Below are 21,452 nucleotides of genomic sequence, written 5' to 3'. Positions count from 1 at the left end.
TTTGCTATTGTGAACAAAGCCGCAATAAACATGGGTGTACATATATCTGCTTGGGTGGCAGTACTGGTTTCTTTAGGGTATATTCTTAGTAATGGAATTGCTGGGTCAAATGGTATTTCTATTTGCAAGTTTTTGAGAAAGCACCATATTGCCTTCTATAGTGGTTGCACCAAGAAGATATTTTTAAGAAGCAAGAATGACATGAAAATATGCCTTATCTTACTAACCTCAAAAAACTTACTGCTCTCAAATCATAACTGATTCATAACTGACCCTTCAGTAAATCACATGGGAAGAGATTGCTCATCTTGTCTTCCTTGCAGCTGTTGATGGGTTTAAACCATCAGAGAGGTACCACTTTGGGCTAACAGTACAACTTCCTACAAACTATGCCTCCAGAGTTCCCTGCTTGCTTTTTTTTTTTTTTAAGGTTTTTGTGTGTACCTTCAAATCGGATCTGACTGGTACAGGAAGAGATTGCCCCTCCTTCTCCAGCAGAACATCTGGTGGATTCAAACCATGTACCTCTGGGATTGCAGTGCAGCGTTTTGCACTAGGTCACCAGAGCTCCCTAGTTCCCTGCCTTGTTAATAATAAACTTATTAAATCAGGAAAGTGCAAGTCAGGACAAATAAGATTGAATTTTATCTGCATTCATTTGAGAAAACTTTGTGTTTAGTAATATTAACTGTTGAAAAGACAGAATCCACGGTACTCTTACCACTGATGGTACTCTAAATTGGCACAGCCAACCTGGCACTTTCTTACAAAGTTAATTGTTTCCATGTGTATAGCCCAGGAATTTAACTTCATGAGAAACTCTTACAATAAAAGACTTAAGAAATTTGTAAGAGTGTTATTGTAGCTGGTTTTTTTTTATTATTATTATACTAGTTTATTTACAAAATTCGAATGCATTGCTTTCCAGAGCAGATTCTTCCAATTTCCCTCACCTCCCCCCACCCCCCATCAAATTGCACAACTCCATGGTTGATCCCCCCTTCCCCTGCCCAGCCTCATCCCTCTAGATTGCGTTCAGGAAGAAGTTCAGACCAGCTGGAACAATCGTTAGTTCACATTTGTCAAGGAGGCCATGGGCTGGCTATTTGAGCAGAAAGCTGCTCTCACCCCAGAAAACATTTCATATGTGCAAATCTGATCATTTGATTTCAAGGAATGATAGTGAACCTGGTCTGGAATGAGGTTACAAAAGCTCTTAATATTGAACAGTTGTGATTAGCCTTTATTATTACTTTAGGAAGATTGTAACAGATACTGAGGGCAACACAGTTTCATCAAAGGTGCTGCTGCTTTGCTTAAAATGCCTTTGTAAGTTGATAGAAATACCATAAAAGGGGATTGCTTTATTTTTAATCTTTTTCAGCTTTGTGTCAGAGCATAGTAGGATTTTGGCAAATTATTTTCAGGACTCTTTTCCAGGTTTTAAGTTTTTAATTTGGCCAACTTACTGCGGCTCAAATTGAGGGTGACCTACTTTTGCCTGAGTCAGGACAATCAGAGCAAGGAGAGAAAAAAAAATAATTGGTTGTTTTTATTTTTTTTCTCGTAAAGTTTACCAGTTGGCAGACTGTGCACACAGTATTGATACAGAGGAAAGTTATCATTAGAAATTTGAGTATTTTCAAAATGTCATTTCTAAGCTGCTGAATGCATCTTTGAATACGCAAGGTCTCTCAGACATTTCTCTTAGCTGACTGTCATTTGTTTACAGGTACTTGATAATGTGAAGAGTGGTATCATGTTTTCTTTATCTGGCATTTGACAGCTGTTAACCAGTGAAATGAAAGATTAGATTCTGTGCAACTAAAATTACATACTGGATCCCTTCAAACAAAACCACACAGCCTTCTATATAGTATTAAATTAAATGATTGGCAAGATATGTATGTTGTGCTATTTAGAGAGTTAAGTTTTCTTCATGCAGTTGTATGTGTTTATAAGTCCAAGAAAACATTGAAGCTTAGAAGGTAAAAAATGATCACAGTAATATATAAATTATCTGTATATTGGTCATCTCATTTTACTAATACCTAAATGTTAATATTTATGTGTTCCATTTCTTTCTTCACAATGTCTAGTTTTCCAAAATTCATGCTTCTCACATTCCATGTCCCAGTCATTAGTTTCTGTTTACAACTGTTCCTCCTCCTTTGTGTTTCCAAATTTGAGGGTTCAACCACAGTTACCATATCTGTTAGTCTACTCTAAGTGTGATCTACTATACATAAGGTTTTCAAAGGTGTGTTGTATTTCAGAAGTGGATGGCCAATCTTTCTTCCTAATCTGTCTTAAATTGTATGCTTAGTGTTAGAACAAGATTTGATAGACAAGGTTTTTTTTTTTGTAAAATTATTTTATTATTTTTTGTGTATGTACCATCAAATCGGATCTGACTGGTATAGGAGGAGATTGTCCCTCCTTCTTCAGCAGAGCATCTGGTGGATTCAAACCATGCGCCTCTGGGATTGCAGTGCAACTGACAGACAAGATTTTTACCAAGCAGATGAAAGACACTTTCCTTAGAGAAATTACCAATACACTCACTGTCCACCCCCCTCCCACGCACGTGTGTCTTGTCTCTTCCCTTTTCCTGCTACATCACCGTTCCTTGCACTGCCTCTTACCTGGTCAAGCTCTCCCTTCCCCAGACACCTCTAATACGATAGCTTTGTCCACAAGTAATTTCTGTGATGTCTTGTACCACACACTGCTTCTGGTTCTCTTGTGCTGTTGTCTGTCTGGCATTTAGGAGGATTCAAGTCCAAATCCCATGTACCAGCTTCAGGAGAAGATTTGCAATTTCTTGGGTCTAGACAAGTTGCTTCTAGATCTGATAGGGTGGTTGTGTGTATTTGGCCTGAGAGCTGAAGATGTAGGCTTGGGACTGAATGACTGATGTTATGGAAGCCATAGGACTTCTGGGAGAATGGATGTTGCCTAATTAAGAAGATTATAGGGTGGTATCAGATCCTGTCTTGATCATAGGGGGCTATAAGGCCTTGCAAATAATATTTTTTTATACCAAGGACTTTATTATATGCAGCTACCAGTGTATATAAAATAATTACTAACCTTGTGAAATAAAAACTCATGAAAAATCAGAGAGGTAGAGTTAAGAACTGACAAAAGTAGAAATCTGTATAGGATGGCACATGTCTTGTAGGGTTAAGCTTTTGTACAGGCTTCGTATTTAGTTCTCCTTTGAATATTCACTGGTTTAGGAAGCTTTTGAAAGATTCATTTTACTACAAAAATGAACAGACTTTCTGGAGTTTAAAGGGATTTGTACTTGAAGATACTCCAGTCAGCAAGGGGTCATGATGAGCATTCTGCAGACAGAATTGTTTCAAATCTGCAGCTGCCTGGAAAGCCTCCACTAGCTTGAGCCCAGATTCCAGCCTAAATTGCTGAACCACTTTCTTCATAGTGACAACACTAGAGGAGCCAGACATGGCAAGAGGGAGAGTGAGGCCAATTCTCCTTTCAGGATCGGTCCCTGTGTGGGTGGGTCGGCTGATGACTCACCGGGCCAGCACAAATAATATTTTATAAAGTTGGCAGATATATATTATTGTAAAAATGTTTCTAATAGTGCCATGGATGTGCTCACTCGGTTGTGCCAAGAAATCTGGAGAATAGCCAGCTGGCCAACTGACTGAAGAGATCGATATTTGTTCCCATTCCAAAGAAAGATGACCCAACAGAGAGCGGAGAGTATCGAACAATATCATTAATATCACATGCAAGCAAGATTCTGCTGAAAATTATCCAAAAATGACTGGAGCAATGTGTCAATGATGTGCAGGCTGGATTTAGAAGATATTATAGCTAAGATATTGTAAGATATTATAGCTAGGGATATTATAGCTAATGTTAGATGAATCTTGGCAGAAAGCAGAGAATACCAGAGGAATGTCTACCTGTGTTTCATTGACTATGCAAAGGCTTTTGACTCTGTGAATCACAACAAGCTATGGCTGACCCTGAGAAGAATGGGAATCCCTGAACATTTGATTGTGCTTATACAAAACCTATACTTGGACCAAGAGACAGTCGTCAGAACAGAACAAGGAGACACTACATGGTTCAAAATCAGGAATGGGGTCTGCCAGAGATATATTCTGTCTCCGTACTTTTTCAAACTGTATGCAGAACAGATCATCCGGATGCTGGGCTGTCCAAGGAGGAATGTGGTATCAAGATTGGTGGAAGATTCCCCAACAACCTGCTTGCTGAAACTGAGGAGGATCTGAAGCGCTTGCTGCAGAGGGTCAAGGACTGCAGCCTTCAATACACATTGAAGCTCAACATCAAGAAAACAAAGATTCTCACCACTGGACCAATTGGCAGCATCAGTATGCATGGTGAGGAGATTGAGATTAACAGATTTAGTTTGTTTGATTCCTAGTCAACACTTTGGTACCAGCAGTCAGGAAATCAGGAGATGAATTGCATTGGGAAAGTCAGCTGTGAGAGACGTCTCCAGAGTACTGAAGAGCAATGTCAGGCCAGAGGCTAAGGTGCACCTGATCCGGGCTATAGTCTTCGCTTTTGTGCTATGCATTGGAGAATTGGACAGTGACTAGGAATGATAGAAAGAGAGTTGATGCCTTTGAGCTGTGGTGCTGGAGAAGAGTGCTGAATACACTATGGACTGCTAGGAGAACAAACAGGTATGTCCTGGAGAGAGTGAACCCGGGCTGCTCCTTGGCGTCAAGGATTCTGAAGCTTCGTCTGACATACTTTGGGCATGTTGCAAGGAGCGACCAGTCTTTGGAGAGGGACATCATGTTTGGGAGGGTGGAGGGCCAGCACAGGACAGGAAGACCCTCGATGAGATGGATTGATTCTGTGATTGGGTTGGTGGGAGTAAGTGTGTCGGAGACGGTGAGACTGGCCCAGGATAGAGTAGGGTTTTAGGCTCTTGTACATAGGGTCGCTACGAGTTGCAAGCGACTTGCCGGTACATTACAACAACAACAGTGACTCACATAGGGACTGTAGGGAGCACTGGTAACCTAGTGGCAAGAAGCTGCACTGCAATCCTGAAGAGATGCATTTAGAACCCAACAGATGCTCCAAGGGAGAATGATGGGCAGTTTCCTTCCATGCAATTTACTGCCTCTGAAGATTCGCAGGAGGGTTAGCTATATGTCGGTTCTGACTCGGCAGTACACAACAATAGAGAATATTGCATTATGAGTAGCTTTATCTTTCTGATTATAGTGATTATTATTTTCCCATCAAACCAGCATTGTATTTTTATGCTGTTATCTATTTTAGTGCTCATTTTTGCCCTTTACATTGGATTAATGGGGAAGATATTTCTCAGCTCATGACTACCCACTTACTAGTTTTATATTTCCATGTTACTTTCATACTCACTTATTATGACCCCAGTAATTCTGTTTATTGCAATAATTAGTAGTAAAGTACTATTGTTAAAATTAGTTTTGGAAGGAATAAGACAGTATGACATATTGTCATTGTGTGCTGTCAAATTAAATCAACTGAAAGCTGACATTCTGGCAGGTTTTCAGAAGCAGTAACTTGCATGGGAGGAGGTTACCCATCCTTTTCCTGTAGAGCAGTTGGTGGATTTGAACACTCTGTCTTTGAGATTGCCCACCACTTCTTATCACGAGGCTACCAGAGCTCTCTCTATCGCATATAGAGTATGTGAGAGTGTGAACACATCTCTACTTAGCAAGTTAGTGTATATGACCATGGCAGGTAAGTTACTTCTCTATTTTTTTAGCTTCCTTATTTTTTAATTTTACTGGTATCTAGGACAAGCTAAATAAAGGGGAGCTATGTAATTGTTGTTGTTATGTTCTGTCAAGTTGCTTGTGACTCATAGTGACCCTATGTACAACAGCCCAAACCCTGCCCTATCCTCTTCCAATCTTATTGTCTCTGATAACACCTACCCTCATTACCCCAGTCACTGAATCATTCTGTCTCATTGAGGGCCTTCCTCTCCTGCACTGTCCCTCCACCCTCCCAAGTATGATGTCCCTCTCCAAGAACTGATCTCACCTTGCAACACGTCCAAAGTATGTCAGATGAAGCTTCAGAATCCTTGCCTCCAAGGAGCAGCCAACCTCATCCTCTCCCAGACGAGCTTGTTTATTCTCCTGGCAGTCTATGGTGTTTTCTTTTTTATTTTTTTAAAGAGGCTCACTATGTCATTTATTGTTCTTAAGTCATGGACCAAATTCCATCTATCACTGGGTTGTTTTGTAGCTTGGAAGTCCACATGCAAGGCAGGGGTGAAGTAAGGAACTGCTTATGAGGTTTTCCATCAATTCCAACAACTAAGAAATAGTGAGAAGAGTTGGGAACTCAGAAGGCTTTTAGGACCAAATAATAGGCTCTTGTGTCCAGGAGAAAATGAATATACTTACCAGTAATGTTAATGCTCACCATGGCTCTTTTGGGGATCTGAATCGTTGATGCATCCTCCTTTGTTTCCAGCTGGGAGCTGGGGCCTATCAGTCCTGTCAGCCATGAGGACCTGATGTGGGCCGCCCTTCAGATCCACCCTTAAAGCAAGTGAGTGGGAGCTTCCTCTCTACTCCCTTACCTATCTGTGGCTCTCATCTGTGACACTGTCTACTGAAGTGGCCCAGCTTTCCACAGTGGAAGCAATTCTGACCTCCTTTATTACCTTTGGGTGGCACTGTTGATGAGTAAGACTTCCTTTTCCTGACACAGGCCCTAAACTGACAGCAAGAACTGCCCCAATAATTTTGACCATTCTCTGGTCTTTTCTCTTCCCGCTAGATCCCAGTTGTTAGAAGAGGGGACAATTTAAACAAATATATAACAAATAACAGATACATGTTCCAATGCACTTCCTATTTTCCATAAATGGTTTTGGTAAGAAGAATATTGTAAATGTGGATACAGTTCCACTGTTCTTCCTCCATGCCATGATATAGTGTTATTAGCATGAGCAGTTATAAATCCATTGTCTTCCTTACTCTAACTTAATTTTTTTAATTTAAATTTATTATTAATTTCAATAAAAATTTACAGAGGCTTTGGATTTCCATTCATTCATTTTTGCACATTTCTCCCCTCCGAATCTTCCCCCCAGAACCCTACTCTCTTGGAAAAGTAAAAGAAAAATTCTTTCATTGTTTTACAAACCCTCCCCCAGGTCTACTCCACCATGTAGCCTTCACTCTAGACTCCTGTCATGACAAAAATACCTAATCACATATCCCTTTTAAACAGTTTTCTCCCTCATCTGTTTCAATGCAGTATACATTATTGAACCCATCTTTCTCAGTCTCTCCCCAAACCTCAGGTCAATCCTGTTTTACAACAATGCCACCATGCAGTATTTGTCCTTTTGTGACTGAGATACTTCACTCAGCATACTGTCCTTCAGAGTCACCCATTTTGAATAATATTGCATGAGTTCCTTGTTTTTCAATGCAGCATAGTATTCCATTGTGTGACTGTACCACAGCTTCTCTATCCATTTGTTTGTTGATGGGCGCTTAGATTGTTTCCAACTCCTTGCTATTGTGAGCAAAACTGCAATAATCATGGCTGTGCATATATCTGCTTGGATGTCAGTTATGGACTCTTTGGGGTATATTCCCAGTAGTGGAATTGCTGGGTCAAATAGTATTTCTATTTGCAACTTTTTGAGAAAGCACCATACTGCCTTCCACAGTGGTTGCATGATTTTACATTCCCACCAGCAGTGAATAAGGGTTCCAGTTTGTCCACAACCTCGTTAGCATTCTGTTAAATTTTGCAGTTCTGACTGAGGTGAGATGATATCCCACAGTTGTTTTAATTTGCATCTCTCTTAGAGTTAGGGATTTTGAACATTTCTTCATGTGCTTGTTAGCCATCTGAATGTCATCTTCGGTGAAGTGCCTGTTCATATCCTGTGCCGTTTTTCTATTGGATTATTTACCTATATCTTGTTGTGGTGCCATGGTGTTTTCAGTACTCTTCTCCAGCACCATAGCTCAAAGGCTCAACTCTCCTTCTGTCATCCTTAGTCATTGTCCTGCTTTCCAGTGCATAGCAAGTAATTGCAAAGACCGTGGCCTGGACCAGGCGCACTTTATTCTCCAGACTGACATTGTTGATCTTCAGTATTTTGGAGAGGTCTCTGACAGCAGACTTTCCCAGTGCAGTTCATCTTTTAATTTCCTGGCTGCTGGTAACAAGTGTTTTGAGTTCTGTTACTATTTTTAGCAGACTAGTCCTTTTCAGGAAAGATCTGGTGATACAAACTGTAGAGAATTGTGCTGCTAACCTAAAAGCTGAATCCACCAGGGGCTTCTTGGGAGAAAGATGGGCAGTCTCCTCCTGTGAAGTTTTCTGTCTTGGAAACCCACTAGAGACTCAACCGTGAGTCTGTTCTGACTTGATAGGCAATCAGAGAGAAGGAGTTCTTGTGTACTTGTGTATGTTTAGTTTATTCATGTACAGGATAGAGTATGTTTATGTTAACTCTCCAGTCTGAGGCCAGAATGTCTACCTCTGTGATAGTTTAGTTCCTTTAGGAAAGAATAACTACCTTTGCTGTGTATCATTAGTAAAAATCTCAGTGTCAACATATCCGTGAAAAACAAAGCCCTTAAATTCACTTTAATGTATATTTGAGGCGTACTTTATAGAAAACAGTAGAGATAATCAACAAATATGTAAAATTCAGTTCTTGTTTTCAAATACTGTCACTTTAACAAGAAGGATAAGGGGAAAAGAGGAAATCTACAATTATTTTAAGCAGCCACATACTTGGAGGGCAGGACATTGTAAGAAAAGGCATTTGACTGTGTGGATCACAACAAAATGTGTCTAAGCTTGAGAAGAACAGAAATCCCAGAATACTTTATTGTGCTCATGTGAAACCTGTACTTGAACCAGGAAACAGTCATAAAAAACAGAGCAAGGAAACACTACATGGTTCAAAATGAGGAAAGGAGTATGTCAGGGATGTGTCCTGTCTCCATACCTTTTCAATCTATATTCAGAAAAGATAATCTAGGAGGCTGGGCTCTATGAGGAGGAATGTGGCATCAAGATTGGAGGAACACTCATCAACAACCTGTGTTAAGAAAATGACACAACCTTTCTTGCTGAAACTGAGGAGGACCTGAGGCATTTGCTGTAGAAAGTCAAGGACTATAGTCTTCAACATAGATTGAAACACAACATAAAAAAGACAGATTCTCACCACTGGGCCAACTGGCATCACCATGATAGATGGGAAAAGATTGAGGTTGTTAACAATTTCAGCTTTCTAGACCCCACAGTAAACACTCTTGGTGGTTGGAGATGTTAGTGATAGTAGGCTGATACTAGATTATCCACTAATTGCTTTTATATTATTTATTTATATTTTTATTTATATATTTTTATATTTGTTGAAATGATTTTGTCTCTTTCAGGAAGTTCATGATTTGTTACAAGACTATGAGTTAAAGTATTGTTATGTGGACAGAAATAAACGAACAGGTAAGATTTCACATCTGTGCATCTAATTTCATTTTTGTTCTACCTATATAGTCATTATAGATAAAAAAAGGTAATCTCTTTTTGCTGAACTAGTCTCTTAACATGTATTCAATCATGTAAATGTTACTTAGGCTATTAATTTCCTTGAAGTAAATTAAAACTTAAATTACTTAGATGAATATATATTTATTAGAGATGTGGGAGTTTTTCTAATGAATGAGCATTCTTCATAGACATGATACCCATCAAAACTAATTTTCTCAGAGTCATGGGCTACCACTGCCTTACCTTCTATATCTCCCCTGCAAGGATTTTTCTAATGAAACTTTTTCATTGCTGGAATGGAAAAACAACAAACCACCACTACGACGGTGATTTTTCTATGTTTTAGAAGATGTAGTTGTTCCTTTGGTGGGACCTGCTTTGCATGTGGGGGCCGAAGTTTAATGAAACATCTGATCTCTTTAAATGTTGGTTTCACACTTGGTGTGCTGAGATTCCCACAATCTCAGAGCCACGTGAGCACTGAGATCATTAGAGAGAAGAATCAGAAGGATAGCCATTGTTGTCCAGGTCATGCAAATGCTAGCTTTTTTTTCTCTTGCTGTGTACATATTTGCCATGTTGTTATAGTTGGATTTAGGTGGGTTAAAGGCTCATACGGAACAACTGCATTGTATGTTCAGATTGAGAGATTAGTGGAGGCAGGTGAGAGGGGAGGAAGAGGAAAATTTGAGGTTGGAGAAGAGAGGGTGAAGTTTTTTAAGGATCAGTTTTTTTTGTGATTTACGGATTGTCATATGTTCTTTATTTTAATGAATGGCATGAATGGCTCCTGTAAAATTGCTCAAGATATTTTTATCCTTTATTTTTGTTTTTTATAATAATAGATAAACAAGTATGGCTGAAGTTTTATCAGATATAAAACCATGTTTTGCATGTTTTATTGATTTCACACCTATATTTGTAGCATTCTTTAGATTTTACAATTTGTCATGCATATTTATTGCCTGATGCTGGAATAACTTAATTAGCTAGAGAAGACAGATACTTTTTAATTGCTTTATGAAGATTCAAAACAAGAGCCTGTGCTTTCTTCACACCATCATTTTTGTCAAAAAGTACACCAAATTTGTTTGCTTTTTCATTGTAATTAACATGATTTAAGAAAGTGTGTAAATTATATTGTAGAAAGAATTGGCCTCTTTTGGGGAACTTTAGTATCTTTTTTTGTTTGGATCTTTATTGTTACTTGAAAAACTGTTATTACATGGCAAAGTAAAAACTTACCAGTAAGAATTTGGAAAAGATAGTTGTTATGCTGTTGTGAGCTGCCATTGACTATGTTTCGTAGTGGCTCTTTGAAAACCAGATCTGAATCTCGCCGTGTCTTGCTGTTGCCACGAGCTCCATCATGTCTTCTCTGTTGCTTACTCTCTACCTTCCTAAGCATGACATATTTTCCGAAAGACTGGCAGACATGCTCAAAAGGTGTGAGACCAAGCTTTACCATCCTTGTCTCTAATGAGCAAATAGTTTGCCCTTTCTCCAAGACAGATTGGTTTGTTCTTTTGCCAGTCCATGGTATATTCAGTATTCTTCTACAGCACCACAGTGTAAAGGCCTTGGTTCTTCTTTGACCCTCTATTCATTGTCCAACTCACAGATGCATAGGAAGGTGAAATACCATGGCTTGGACTAGCTCATCGTAGTCTTATTCTGACATTGTTGCTCTTTAGTGCTTGGGAGAAGTCCTTGACAACAGATTTTCCCATTGCAACATGTTTTTTTTTAATTTCTTGATGGCTGTTTCCATGAATATTGATTGTGGATCCAAGTAAAATGAAATCATTGATAACTAGTCTTTTCTATATGTCTTACGATGTTGCCTATTGGTCCAGTGGTAAGGAGAAGATAAAAGGTATGAAAAACAACTACAGCAAAGTATTTTGGGATCTTACAATGTCACTCTTAATGTTTTTTGTACTGAGCATGAAATTACTTTAATGGAGGATGAGGCTAGTATAAACATTAAGAAACACACATACATATATAATGAAATAGAATAGAAAATATCAATCTATTTCATATGGCAAGTGTAAGTAGTACTTCATGATACTTTTGTTTCACAAATATGTGTGCATGTATGCGTATATATGTATGTTTGAGGCATAGACACAAAAGGTATTTCTTACTGGGAGTCATGGCCATATATTGAAAACACTGATCTTGAAACATTTGAATTAATTTTCTTTTCTTCCAGCTTTTGTTACCTTATTGAATGGGGAGCAAGCTCAGAAGGCAATTCAGATGTTTCATCAGTTCTCCTTTCGAGGAAAGGATTTAGTAGTTCAGCTGCAGCCCACCGATGCCTTGCTGTGCATTACCAACCTGCCCAGTTCTTTTACATTAGAGGAGTTCGAAGAACTTGTCCGTGCTTATGGAAATATTGAAAGATGTTTCCTGGTCTACAATGAAGTTACTGGCCACTCCAAGGGCTATGGATTTGTGGAATACATGAAAAAAGACTTTGCTGCAAAGGCTAGATTGGAGCTATTGGGTAAACAGTTGGGAGCGTCTGCTCTCTTTGCACAGTGGATGGATGTGAATCTGTTGGCCTCAGAGCTCATTCATTCCAAGTGCCTTTGTATAGATAAACTCCCTAGTGACTACAGAGATTCAGAGGAGCTGTTGCACTTTTTTTCCAGTATCCATAAGCCTGTGTTTTGCCAGGTATGTATTTTTTAAATATTGTTGAAAAATTTCAAATTACGGTTGGATGTATCTGTTCTGCTTGCACTCTCAGATTTATTTATCACGACTCTGTAAATACCACAGTGAGTAATCTAATTCTGCTATCGTCTATAATGAAGACTCAAGTCTGTGGGAACGTTTTAAGTTAATTGCTTCTGTTGGTAGGTCAGACAATTTTGTTACACATTTATGTCTTAACAAAATTGTCGAGTATATATTCACCTTCTCTTGCCTTCCATTTGTCTGTCTCTTCATCCACTGATCCTTTCATCTGTCTAAGTTTTAATTAGCATCTTCTCTGTGCCAGGCACTATGCTAATTGTCAGAAATTCGATAACACGCTTATCTCATTTCAGGACAATTTCATAGGATACAATGATAAGCAAGTGAATTACTGCAAACCCTGTTATGTTGTATGAAACAGTAGGAGATAGAAAAGTAGTACAAGCTTTTAAAAGAATGCATATGAATGGAGTTATGGTAGGTGAGGATGTAGAGAAGATCTCAAAAACTGGTGAGAAATTTTAGAAATTGTTGTTGTGTACCACTGAATCAGAACCGACCCATAGTTGACCCTCTGAAGGGTTATTAGAGGCAATTAGAGTCATGAGTGAAGATGGCCCATCTTTCTACTGCGGAACAGCTGGTGGACTTGAACTGCAGGCCTTCAGAATTGCAGTGCAGCTTCTTGCCACTAGGCCACCAGGGTTCCCTAAATTTTAGATATCGTCAAATCAGTTATATTATAATGAATAGTTAAAAAAAATCTGACTGCTTTTCATATAATTTTTAATGACTTGAGTGGACTCTTTTTCTCTTGTTTACATTAATTTGTTTTCTTTTTCCTTTACCATTTTGTACCCTCCTTCTTCTCATGTTCTTTATCTTATTATCCTCCATTTTTCCTCCATCCCACCCCCCCCTTAATAGTATGTTGTTAAGTTTCTATAAGATTGGTAGAAGTTTGAGAGTATTCCAACTTACTTTTTCTTTCTTGTTTATACCTTTAATCACAATAAAATAAGCATCAAATTTACCATTCCAGAAGTGTATATTGGAATACCTTGTGACAGATTTCTTATCCCATCATTGCCTGGTTGTTGAAAGTGGATTGGCTTATTGATGTGATATTTATAAACACTGTGAATTGGATACTTACAGGCTGGGATCGTACATCTTTTTTTAAAAAAGAAAATTTTTATTTTATACTGGTTTGCTTACAAAGTTCATATACACCGGATCTTTCCCATTTCCTTTACCCATCAAATTGTGTGACACCATAATCCCCTCCCTGCTCATCCTCACCCCTCTGCTCCTACTCTCTCCCCTTTGGATTCTCATACACATTTTTACTAGTTATCTTTCTATTTCTACAATAATGGTCTTACACAGTATTTATCCTTATGGGACTGAGTTCATTTACTTGCTCTCTAATTCCTGCTGAGTTATGTAGTGACTTTCAAAATCATTGCTCCTGCATGCTGCATCGTATTCCATCGTGTGAAAAAGCTGAATATAGAAATTCTAAAGGACACAGCTATTACACTACTTGGAATATACCCCAAGAAAATTAGAAGTAAGACACAAATGGAGATGTATACACCAATGTTCATAGCAGCGTTATTCACCATCACAAGACCATGGAAACAGCCCAGATGTCTAACCACAATCATGCATCATTTTTCTAGCTTCACATTTTGTTTTAAAATGTTCACTGTAATATTTTCTACTGACTATTTACCTTTGCAAAAATATTTCAAATTAATGCTGAAGAGCAGTGATGTCAGTCTACAGTCTAAGGCGTGGGGATTCCAGGCAATATTTTTCACAGTTACTTGCTATGCATCAAAGAGCTGAACAGTGACTAAGGAAGATGGAAGAAGAATCATTTGAATTGTGGTGCTGGAGAAGAGTATTGAACATACCAGACTTTCAAGAGAACAAGCAAGTCTGTCCTAGAGAACGTGAAACCAAGCTGTTCTTTGGAGGCAACAATTTTGAAACTTTGACATACTTTGGGCATGTTCTCAGAAGAGACCCGTCCTTGGAGAAGAACTTCATACTTGGGAGATTAGAGAGACGCAGTGCAGGGAAGAAGACCCTGGATTAGATGAGTTGACACAGTAACTTGGGCCATGAGGGCAGGTGTGCCAGAGACTGTGAAATTCGCTCAGAATAGGACAGAGTTCAGATCTGTTGTGTATAAGGTCACTATGCATCGCAGGTAACTTGATGGCTCACAACAACAACAATAGAAAATTATTTACATCGCAAGTCAGATTTTACATCTTTGTAAGGTTCTCACACGAATGGAATTATTTTCCTTGAAAATAACTTGAAAAGATTTTAGTTTTTGAAAAACTTAAGATTATAATGTATATATGCATAAAAGTCCTCATGTTGAACTAGGATTAGTGAAACCCATTTTTATAGTTTTCAAAATATTAATAAAGCAGCTACTGTATTTGTTTATTGGTGAATTCACGTCTTTTTTTGGTAGGTTGATAGAGACTGAAGACTTAATCATTTACTTTGTAGGTAAGAGACCAAAAGGACTTAGTAGCATTTACAAATCAGATTTTAAAGGTACAGTTGCATTCTAAGAAGAATGAGGTAATTAAATAAGTGGTTGGGAAAAGTTGTTGCAGTCAGGAGATCAGGAGATGTATTGCACTGGTTAGTCCACTGGCAGGGACCTCTCCCAAATACTGAAGAGCAGTGATGCCAGTTTGATGGCTAAAGTGCGCTTGAGTTTTGGACTTTTAGATCACTTATTATGCATCTGAGAGCTAAATAATAAACAGAGATGTCAAAAGAGTAATTGACGCCTTTGAGTTGTTGTGTTGGTACTGAATTTCCTGTGGACTGTCCAAAGAAAAAACATCTATGTCTTAGAAAAAGTGCACTCAGTGGGCTCATTGGAGGAAAAGATGGTGAAGCTTCATCTCTAATACTTTGGACTTGTTGGTAGGAGAAGCAGTTCCTTGGGACAGGACATCATGCTTGCAAAGGACCAGTGAAAGAGAGGAAGAACCCTAGCAAGATGGCCTGACACAGTGGCTGCAGCTGTGGGCTCCACTGTGTCTGAGAGGCTGGCACAGGAGAGGACTGGGTTCAGCTCTGTTGTCATGGGGTCACTATGCGTTGTATTCAGCTTGATGGCAACTAGCCACAGTAACAAGGCTTAGCGACTATGCATGGATACAAATCTTACCCTGTCTTGTTCCATTCTCATGATTTCCGCATTGCTCAAGCCCACTGTTACAGTCACTAATTTAAGCCATCTCGGTGAAGGTCTTCCTTTTTCCCGATTCTGTTTTTGCCAGCATGAAGTCTTTTTACCCCTAAGGACTAGCCCCTTGATAACACGCTCAAAGTGTGAGACCAGGTTTTATTATCTATGCCTTTAAGGAGCCCTCTGGTTTCACCTCCTCCAAGACAGGTTCGTGCTTTTGTCTGTTCAGTGTTCTTTGCCAAAACTACAATGCAAAAAGTATCAAATCTCCTTCTGTCTTTCTTATTCATTATCCAATTTCCAGATGCTTATGAAGCAGCTGAAAATCAGGTACATCTTGATCTTTAAACTGATATCCTTGTTCTTTAACACTTTATAGAAGTTCCTGACAGCAGATTTTTCCAGTGCAATATATCTACTGATTTTCTACTGTTGCTAGCATGGCTATTGATTGTAGATCCAAGTTAAATAAAATCCTTGACAACTTCAATCTTTTTCCATCTATCATGGTGTAGACTACTGGTCCAGTGGTGAGGATTTTTGTTTTTTCCATGTTGATGTGTAATCTATACTGAAAGCTGCAGTTCTTAATTTTCTACAGCAGACATTGCAAGTCCTCTTAAATTATACAATCCAAGACTTGGAAAGAAACTTGAGAGAGTCTTATTCATTCTCCCTGCGTTGAAAAAGAATGGCAGCTAAGCAACAACAAACTATTATTTTTTAATTGAGATTTTAATTAAAGTTTATAAAGAACTTAGATTTCTAAACATTCCTTGTTGCACATTTTAACAAACTATTATTTTAAAAGAAAGAATACATTTTTTTTTCAGTATCACAGTATGTTTGTTCTGGAATGGGAAAGTTCTATATTATAAGTAAGTGTCTCAAACCAGGATTTCTCTTTTAACCATGTTAATGAATGTGTTATATCAGCTTGCACAGGATGAAGGTAATTACGTTGGTGGCTTTGCCGTGGTTGAATATAACACAGCAGAGCATGCTGAAGAAGTTCAGCAAGCAGCAGATGGCATGACCATCAAGGGAAACAAAGTCCAGGTGTCCTTCTGTGCCCCAGGAGCACCGGGGCGGAGCACGTTAGCAGCATTGATAGCAGCTCAACGTGTGGTAAGCTTTTATTTCCCCCTCTCCTTAGGATAAAATAAATTTTAATATTGTTTCATTCTTCCTTTCATAATTCATTACTTCAGCTGTTCTTTCACTGTCAACTTCATTTGTTCTGTGTTGTCCCTGTGTTGGATTGGATTTGCAGAGTTTATAATTCGGAACTGTTCCAGTCACCTACTTCTGCAGCTGATCTTCTGTGTCCCCTTGGAGAAAACTAAACAACTAGATGACTTGTTGCCAGTACAGATGTGTGACATACAGTTATAGCTTACCCTTTAGGACATCCAGCAAATCTTCAGCTCTTCTCTCACTAGTCCTTTTCCATTTCTTGTGGCAACTTGGACAAACCACTCTGTTTGTGCCTGTCTTTCCTCTCTTGCTCAGATGGTCCTAAGTCCTGCTTTGTAGAAAGTTAGACTTACTCATTCACCTTTTCTTTAGCCCTCCAGCAAATGTATTTTATCTACTCCCATGTTTGGCTGCTGCTGCTTTCCTGGATTATGGAAACTGTTAACACACTGTTAACCAGAACGTTACAGGTTCAGGTTCACCCAGAGACACTCTGGAAGGCAGGCCTGACACTCCTCCCAGAAAGTCATCCATTGAAAATCATGTGGAGAGCAAATGTATTCTGACACATGTAGGGTTTTCAGGAATTATGATCAACCCAATTTCAGCTCATTCCCCCCCCTTTTATTCATTTCACACATAATTACTGGGTATCCGTTACACCCTACTGTTGCTCAGTATCATTTCCAAGTCAATCCAGTGCCAGACAAACGCATTTATCAAAAATTATATTTTATTAGCTTAGTAAGAATTTCTGGATGAAAGCATGAAAAAAAGTTACCTGTTCTGTATTTATTCTTGTTTTCTTCTTTTTATATTTCTTTAAGATGCACAGTAGTCAAAAGGGCTTACTTCCAGAGCCCAATCCAGTACAAATTATGAAAAGTTTAAACAACCCTGCCATGTTACAAGTTCTTCTGCAACCCCAGCTATGCGGACGAGCTGTTAAACCAGGTAAGCGATAATAAGTATAAAATATTGGCATAAAGTTAAACCTGTTGCTACTTAAATAAAAACCAACCATTTAAATTAGTCTGAAACATGTAATTATTCTGGTCTTGTCAGTGAATTTTAGTCAGTAATCTGAGATCATAATGTTTTTACTGTTTAGGTAGACAGGACCTGTTTATGTATTTCTCTCTTTTTTGTTTTTCTAGAGATGTTAAATATGAAGCCTTCATGACTAGATAATGACTGATATACTATATTATTATGACTTACATTAGTGAAGACTGTGATACTATTCTGTGTAACAGCATATTGTTGGAAAGTATGAAAATCTTCCTCTTCCCTTACTTAAGATTAATAGGCTTCATTTTTTTAGAACAATTGTAGATTTACTGAAAACTTCATCAGATAGTATGAAGAGTTTCCATCTCCTTCCACTCACACAGACACAAGCTCGAATCAAACCCATTGCCCCTGAGTTGATTCTGACTCATGGTGGCCCCTTCAGACAGAGTAGAATTGCCTTCTGGGTTTTCCAAAGTTGTCAGTCTTTATTTATGGAAGTAGATGACACATCTCCTAAAAGTCATAGTTTACCTTTGAGTTCATTCTTTACGTTGTATATTTCTGTAGGGATTAACAAATTGATACTTTAATATAGTCATCATTGTAGTATCATATTGTATAGTCTGTCACCCTAAAATCCCTTGGACTCTACCTATTTCTCTCTCCCTTTTTTCCTATTAAGGAGTTCTGGTGGCCTTTCCGATAGGGAGTTACACTGCCAACCCAAAGGCAAGCGGTTCTAATCCACCAGTGTCCGTTTTGTGCAATTTATAGTCTCTGCAACTTCCCTGCAACTGGACGGTCAGTTGTGAGTCCATTCCAGCTGGAAGGCAGTGAAGTTTTGCTCTTTATTTGTTTTCTTCTCCCCTAATTCCTGGAAAGTGATGTTTTAATGTCTGTCGCTTTGCCTTAGGCAGCATCTCATACAGCTGAAATGATAGTGGAGGGAGCCTTTTCATATTGACTTCTTTTACTTAACAATGAGTGCATATGTTTTCCTCATGCCTTTTTGTGGCTTGGTAGTATATTTGGTTTTATTGCCGAATAATATTCCATTGTGTGAATGTATTATATTTTGCCAGATTTTGGCAATTATGAAGAAAACATCTGTAATTATTAATGCATAGTTTTTTGTATGAACGTAAGTCTTCAACTCATTTTGAGTAAATATGCAGGAATGTGATGACTGGATCATGAGGTAAGACTGTGTTTAGCTTTGTAAGAAACTGCTAAACCATTTTCTTAAGTGGCTGTTCCATTTTGCATTTCCACCCCTTATGGATAAGGTTTCTGTTACTTTACATCCTGGTCAGCCCTTCATGTTGGAAGGTCTAATATTTTAGTCATTCCAGCACCCCTAGTAGTGTAGAAGGCATTTCAAAACCACCTCTGTGTTAGAAAGATGAAGTAGTCTCCTCCCATTGAGATTGACAGGCTCAGGAAACCGGTGGAGGGTTGACCCCAAGACAATGGTTTTAGATTTTGTTTTGTTTTAATAGGTGTGTAATGGCATCTTGTTATCTTCATTCCATTTCTTAAATGGGTTTGTATTTATAAAAATACAATAAAGCCGTTAACTATTTTCTGAATGTAATGTGACTATTTGTGTCCTAGTAGACACTGTTGGAAGCAGGAATGGCATCCACTTCCTAAATAACATGCCTCCGGAAACTCTATGAACTTTGATAAATGTCGATAGCTGTAGAGGGGTTTCAGGCGTTTTGTTCATAGGGTCACTATGATCCGTGCTCAACTTGAAGGCAATCAATAGCAACCACCACATCAAATATACACTGAGTATCTATGTCAATGCCTCCTTCCCTTTATTCTTAAGTGAGCCATTGCAATTTGTATAATCTACTACATTAATGTAATATTAAAATGTATAATTTAAAAACATCTTGACGCTTCTTATGTGTGGCTTTCAGAATGTTTTGGAGATTGCATAGATGAGAAATCTAGGGCTTTGTAATTTCTTATACTGATTTGCTCTGTGTGATCAGACGTTAGAAATTGATATATCTTAAAGACTTCCTCTCTTTGGACTTAAAATTTGATCAGACAAACAGTTAAGAGCTCTGCTGCTAACCAGAAGCTTGGTAGTATAAATCCACCCAGAGAACCTAGGAGGAAAGGCTTGATGATTTACATGAAGAACAAAGCTACAGAAAAGTGAAACACAGCTCTGCACTGCTGCTTACCAAATCAGTTCTAACATGATTGACGCAGCAGCAACTAATTTTAGTTTTTGAGTCCCTATAAGTGACTCTTCCTAGAGACATAATCTTCATCATCTATGATTAAATTTTCCTGCTTCCTAATAAAAACCTTTTCTAAGAATTAGTTTCCAAACACAAAACAGACTGCCTTAGCATGTATTAAAGTCCTTGAAATAGAGTTTTTAGAGTAGGACTGAACTCACAGGTTTGTTCTATAGCAATTTCAAATGTTTATAATCATTAAATTAGATATTCTTTAAAGTGTCTTCCAAGTTTTGACATCCTTGGATTCTAATCAACTTGTATATTAAAAGATAATTCTGTGTATTGCTGCCCTTCCCGGATACTTCACAACAATAATAATGATTAGATTAAATGGTTTAATATATTTTCTAACTCTTGTGCTAGCTTTCTATATGTATATTATCTATTCTGAAACTGTCTCTTTTGAAATGTATCCTGATGTATGGACTCTTAGGATTGTATTATAAGAGTGTACCATTTATTCCTTTTGTCAGTGATAGTACAGGATTTTTGTTCTTTTACTGTTATTTTCCCCTCCCCTTAATTTTTAAAAGCACAGAGTATCTGCTCAGTTGAACTGTAAACTTCTTTCAAGTATGGAGGTTATATTTTGTCTCCTTTCCAACCTCCTTGTTCTTCACCAAAATTCTATAAACACAAACTGACATGGGTTGAGGCAGTACTGTACTCACTAAAAGATGGATTCAAGTTCTGTAGCACTCAGCCCTAAAGAACAGTAGACCTTGGTGTGGTATCTTCCTATGAGAGCAGAAGGCATTGGAACTTTACAACAAAACCCAGGGTTGAATCTCAAGGAAAGGAACTTACCATTTTTCTGACCAATGACAAGGTCCGTATGCCACTGAACTTCCCATAAGTTGGTGTAAAGCTTACAGAAATAGTCATTTACCCTTTTTTATTTATTTTTTTTGAGATTGCTTTATATTCTTAAATTCCATATAGATCATAAAGTGAAATTTTTACTTTTATTTTCTTAAAGCAGTTCTTGGAACACCTCACAGCTTGCCACATCTGATGAATCCATCCATCTCCCCCGCATTTTTACATTTGAATAAAGCACACCAGGTATATTAATAGCATCGAGTACTGACGCATCAAAAATCGGGAGTGAATATTTTGTTTGTTCATAGCATTTACAATCTCAAGGAATCAAATGAGTATTTTATTTCTTTGGGGGAAAAAACCTAGTAAAAAGTATAACCATATAAAAATGACTTAATGGGTACATCTGATCAAGTATTTATATTTGAATCCTCTGCACATGGCATTCATGGAGAAGTAGTCTATGGTGTGTGATAGATATAAGCCAGTAGATCAAAGCAAGCCTGTGTATGTGGTTTTAATTTGAATGAGTTTGTACAGAAAGAAACAAATGAGTGAACAATGTCTCTTAATGCTAAACATACTGTCAATGCTATAACAGTAATTCATTTATTTGAGAAGGTGATGATTACTTTTCTTAATTTTATCATATA

At 38.1% G+C, this 21,452-nt stretch overlaps 1 protein-coding gene across 1 annotated transcript in view; it reads left to right on the top strand.

Moving 5' to 3' along the window:
• RAVER2 (ribonucleoprotein, PTB-binding 2) overlaps positions 1-21,452 on the top strand; it is a 157,913-nt gene that overhangs the window by 98,670 nt on the left and 37,791 nt on the right. The window contains 5 exon segments of the mRNA XM_006879842.1: positions 9,447-9,513; positions 11,777-12,246; positions 16,439-16,630; positions 17,527-17,653; positions 20,957-21,042. Coding sequence (XP_006879904.1) covers positions 9,447-9,513; positions 11,777-12,246; positions 16,439-16,630; positions 17,527-17,653; positions 20,957-21,042 — 942 coding nt within the window.

This window comes from Elephantulus edwardii, unplaced genomic scaffold (genome assembly GCF_000299155.1).
Source record: "Elephantulus edwardii isolate Elephantulus edwardi_28Jun2011 unplaced genomic scaffold, EleEdw1.0 scaffold00005, whole genome shotgun sequence".
Lineage (NCBI taxonomy): Eukaryota > Metazoa > Chordata > Mammalia > Macroscelidea > Macroscelididae > Elephantulus > Elephantulus edwardii.
Note: the sequence above shows the minus strand (reverse complement) of the source record. Positions and strands in the feature narration are given on the sequence as shown.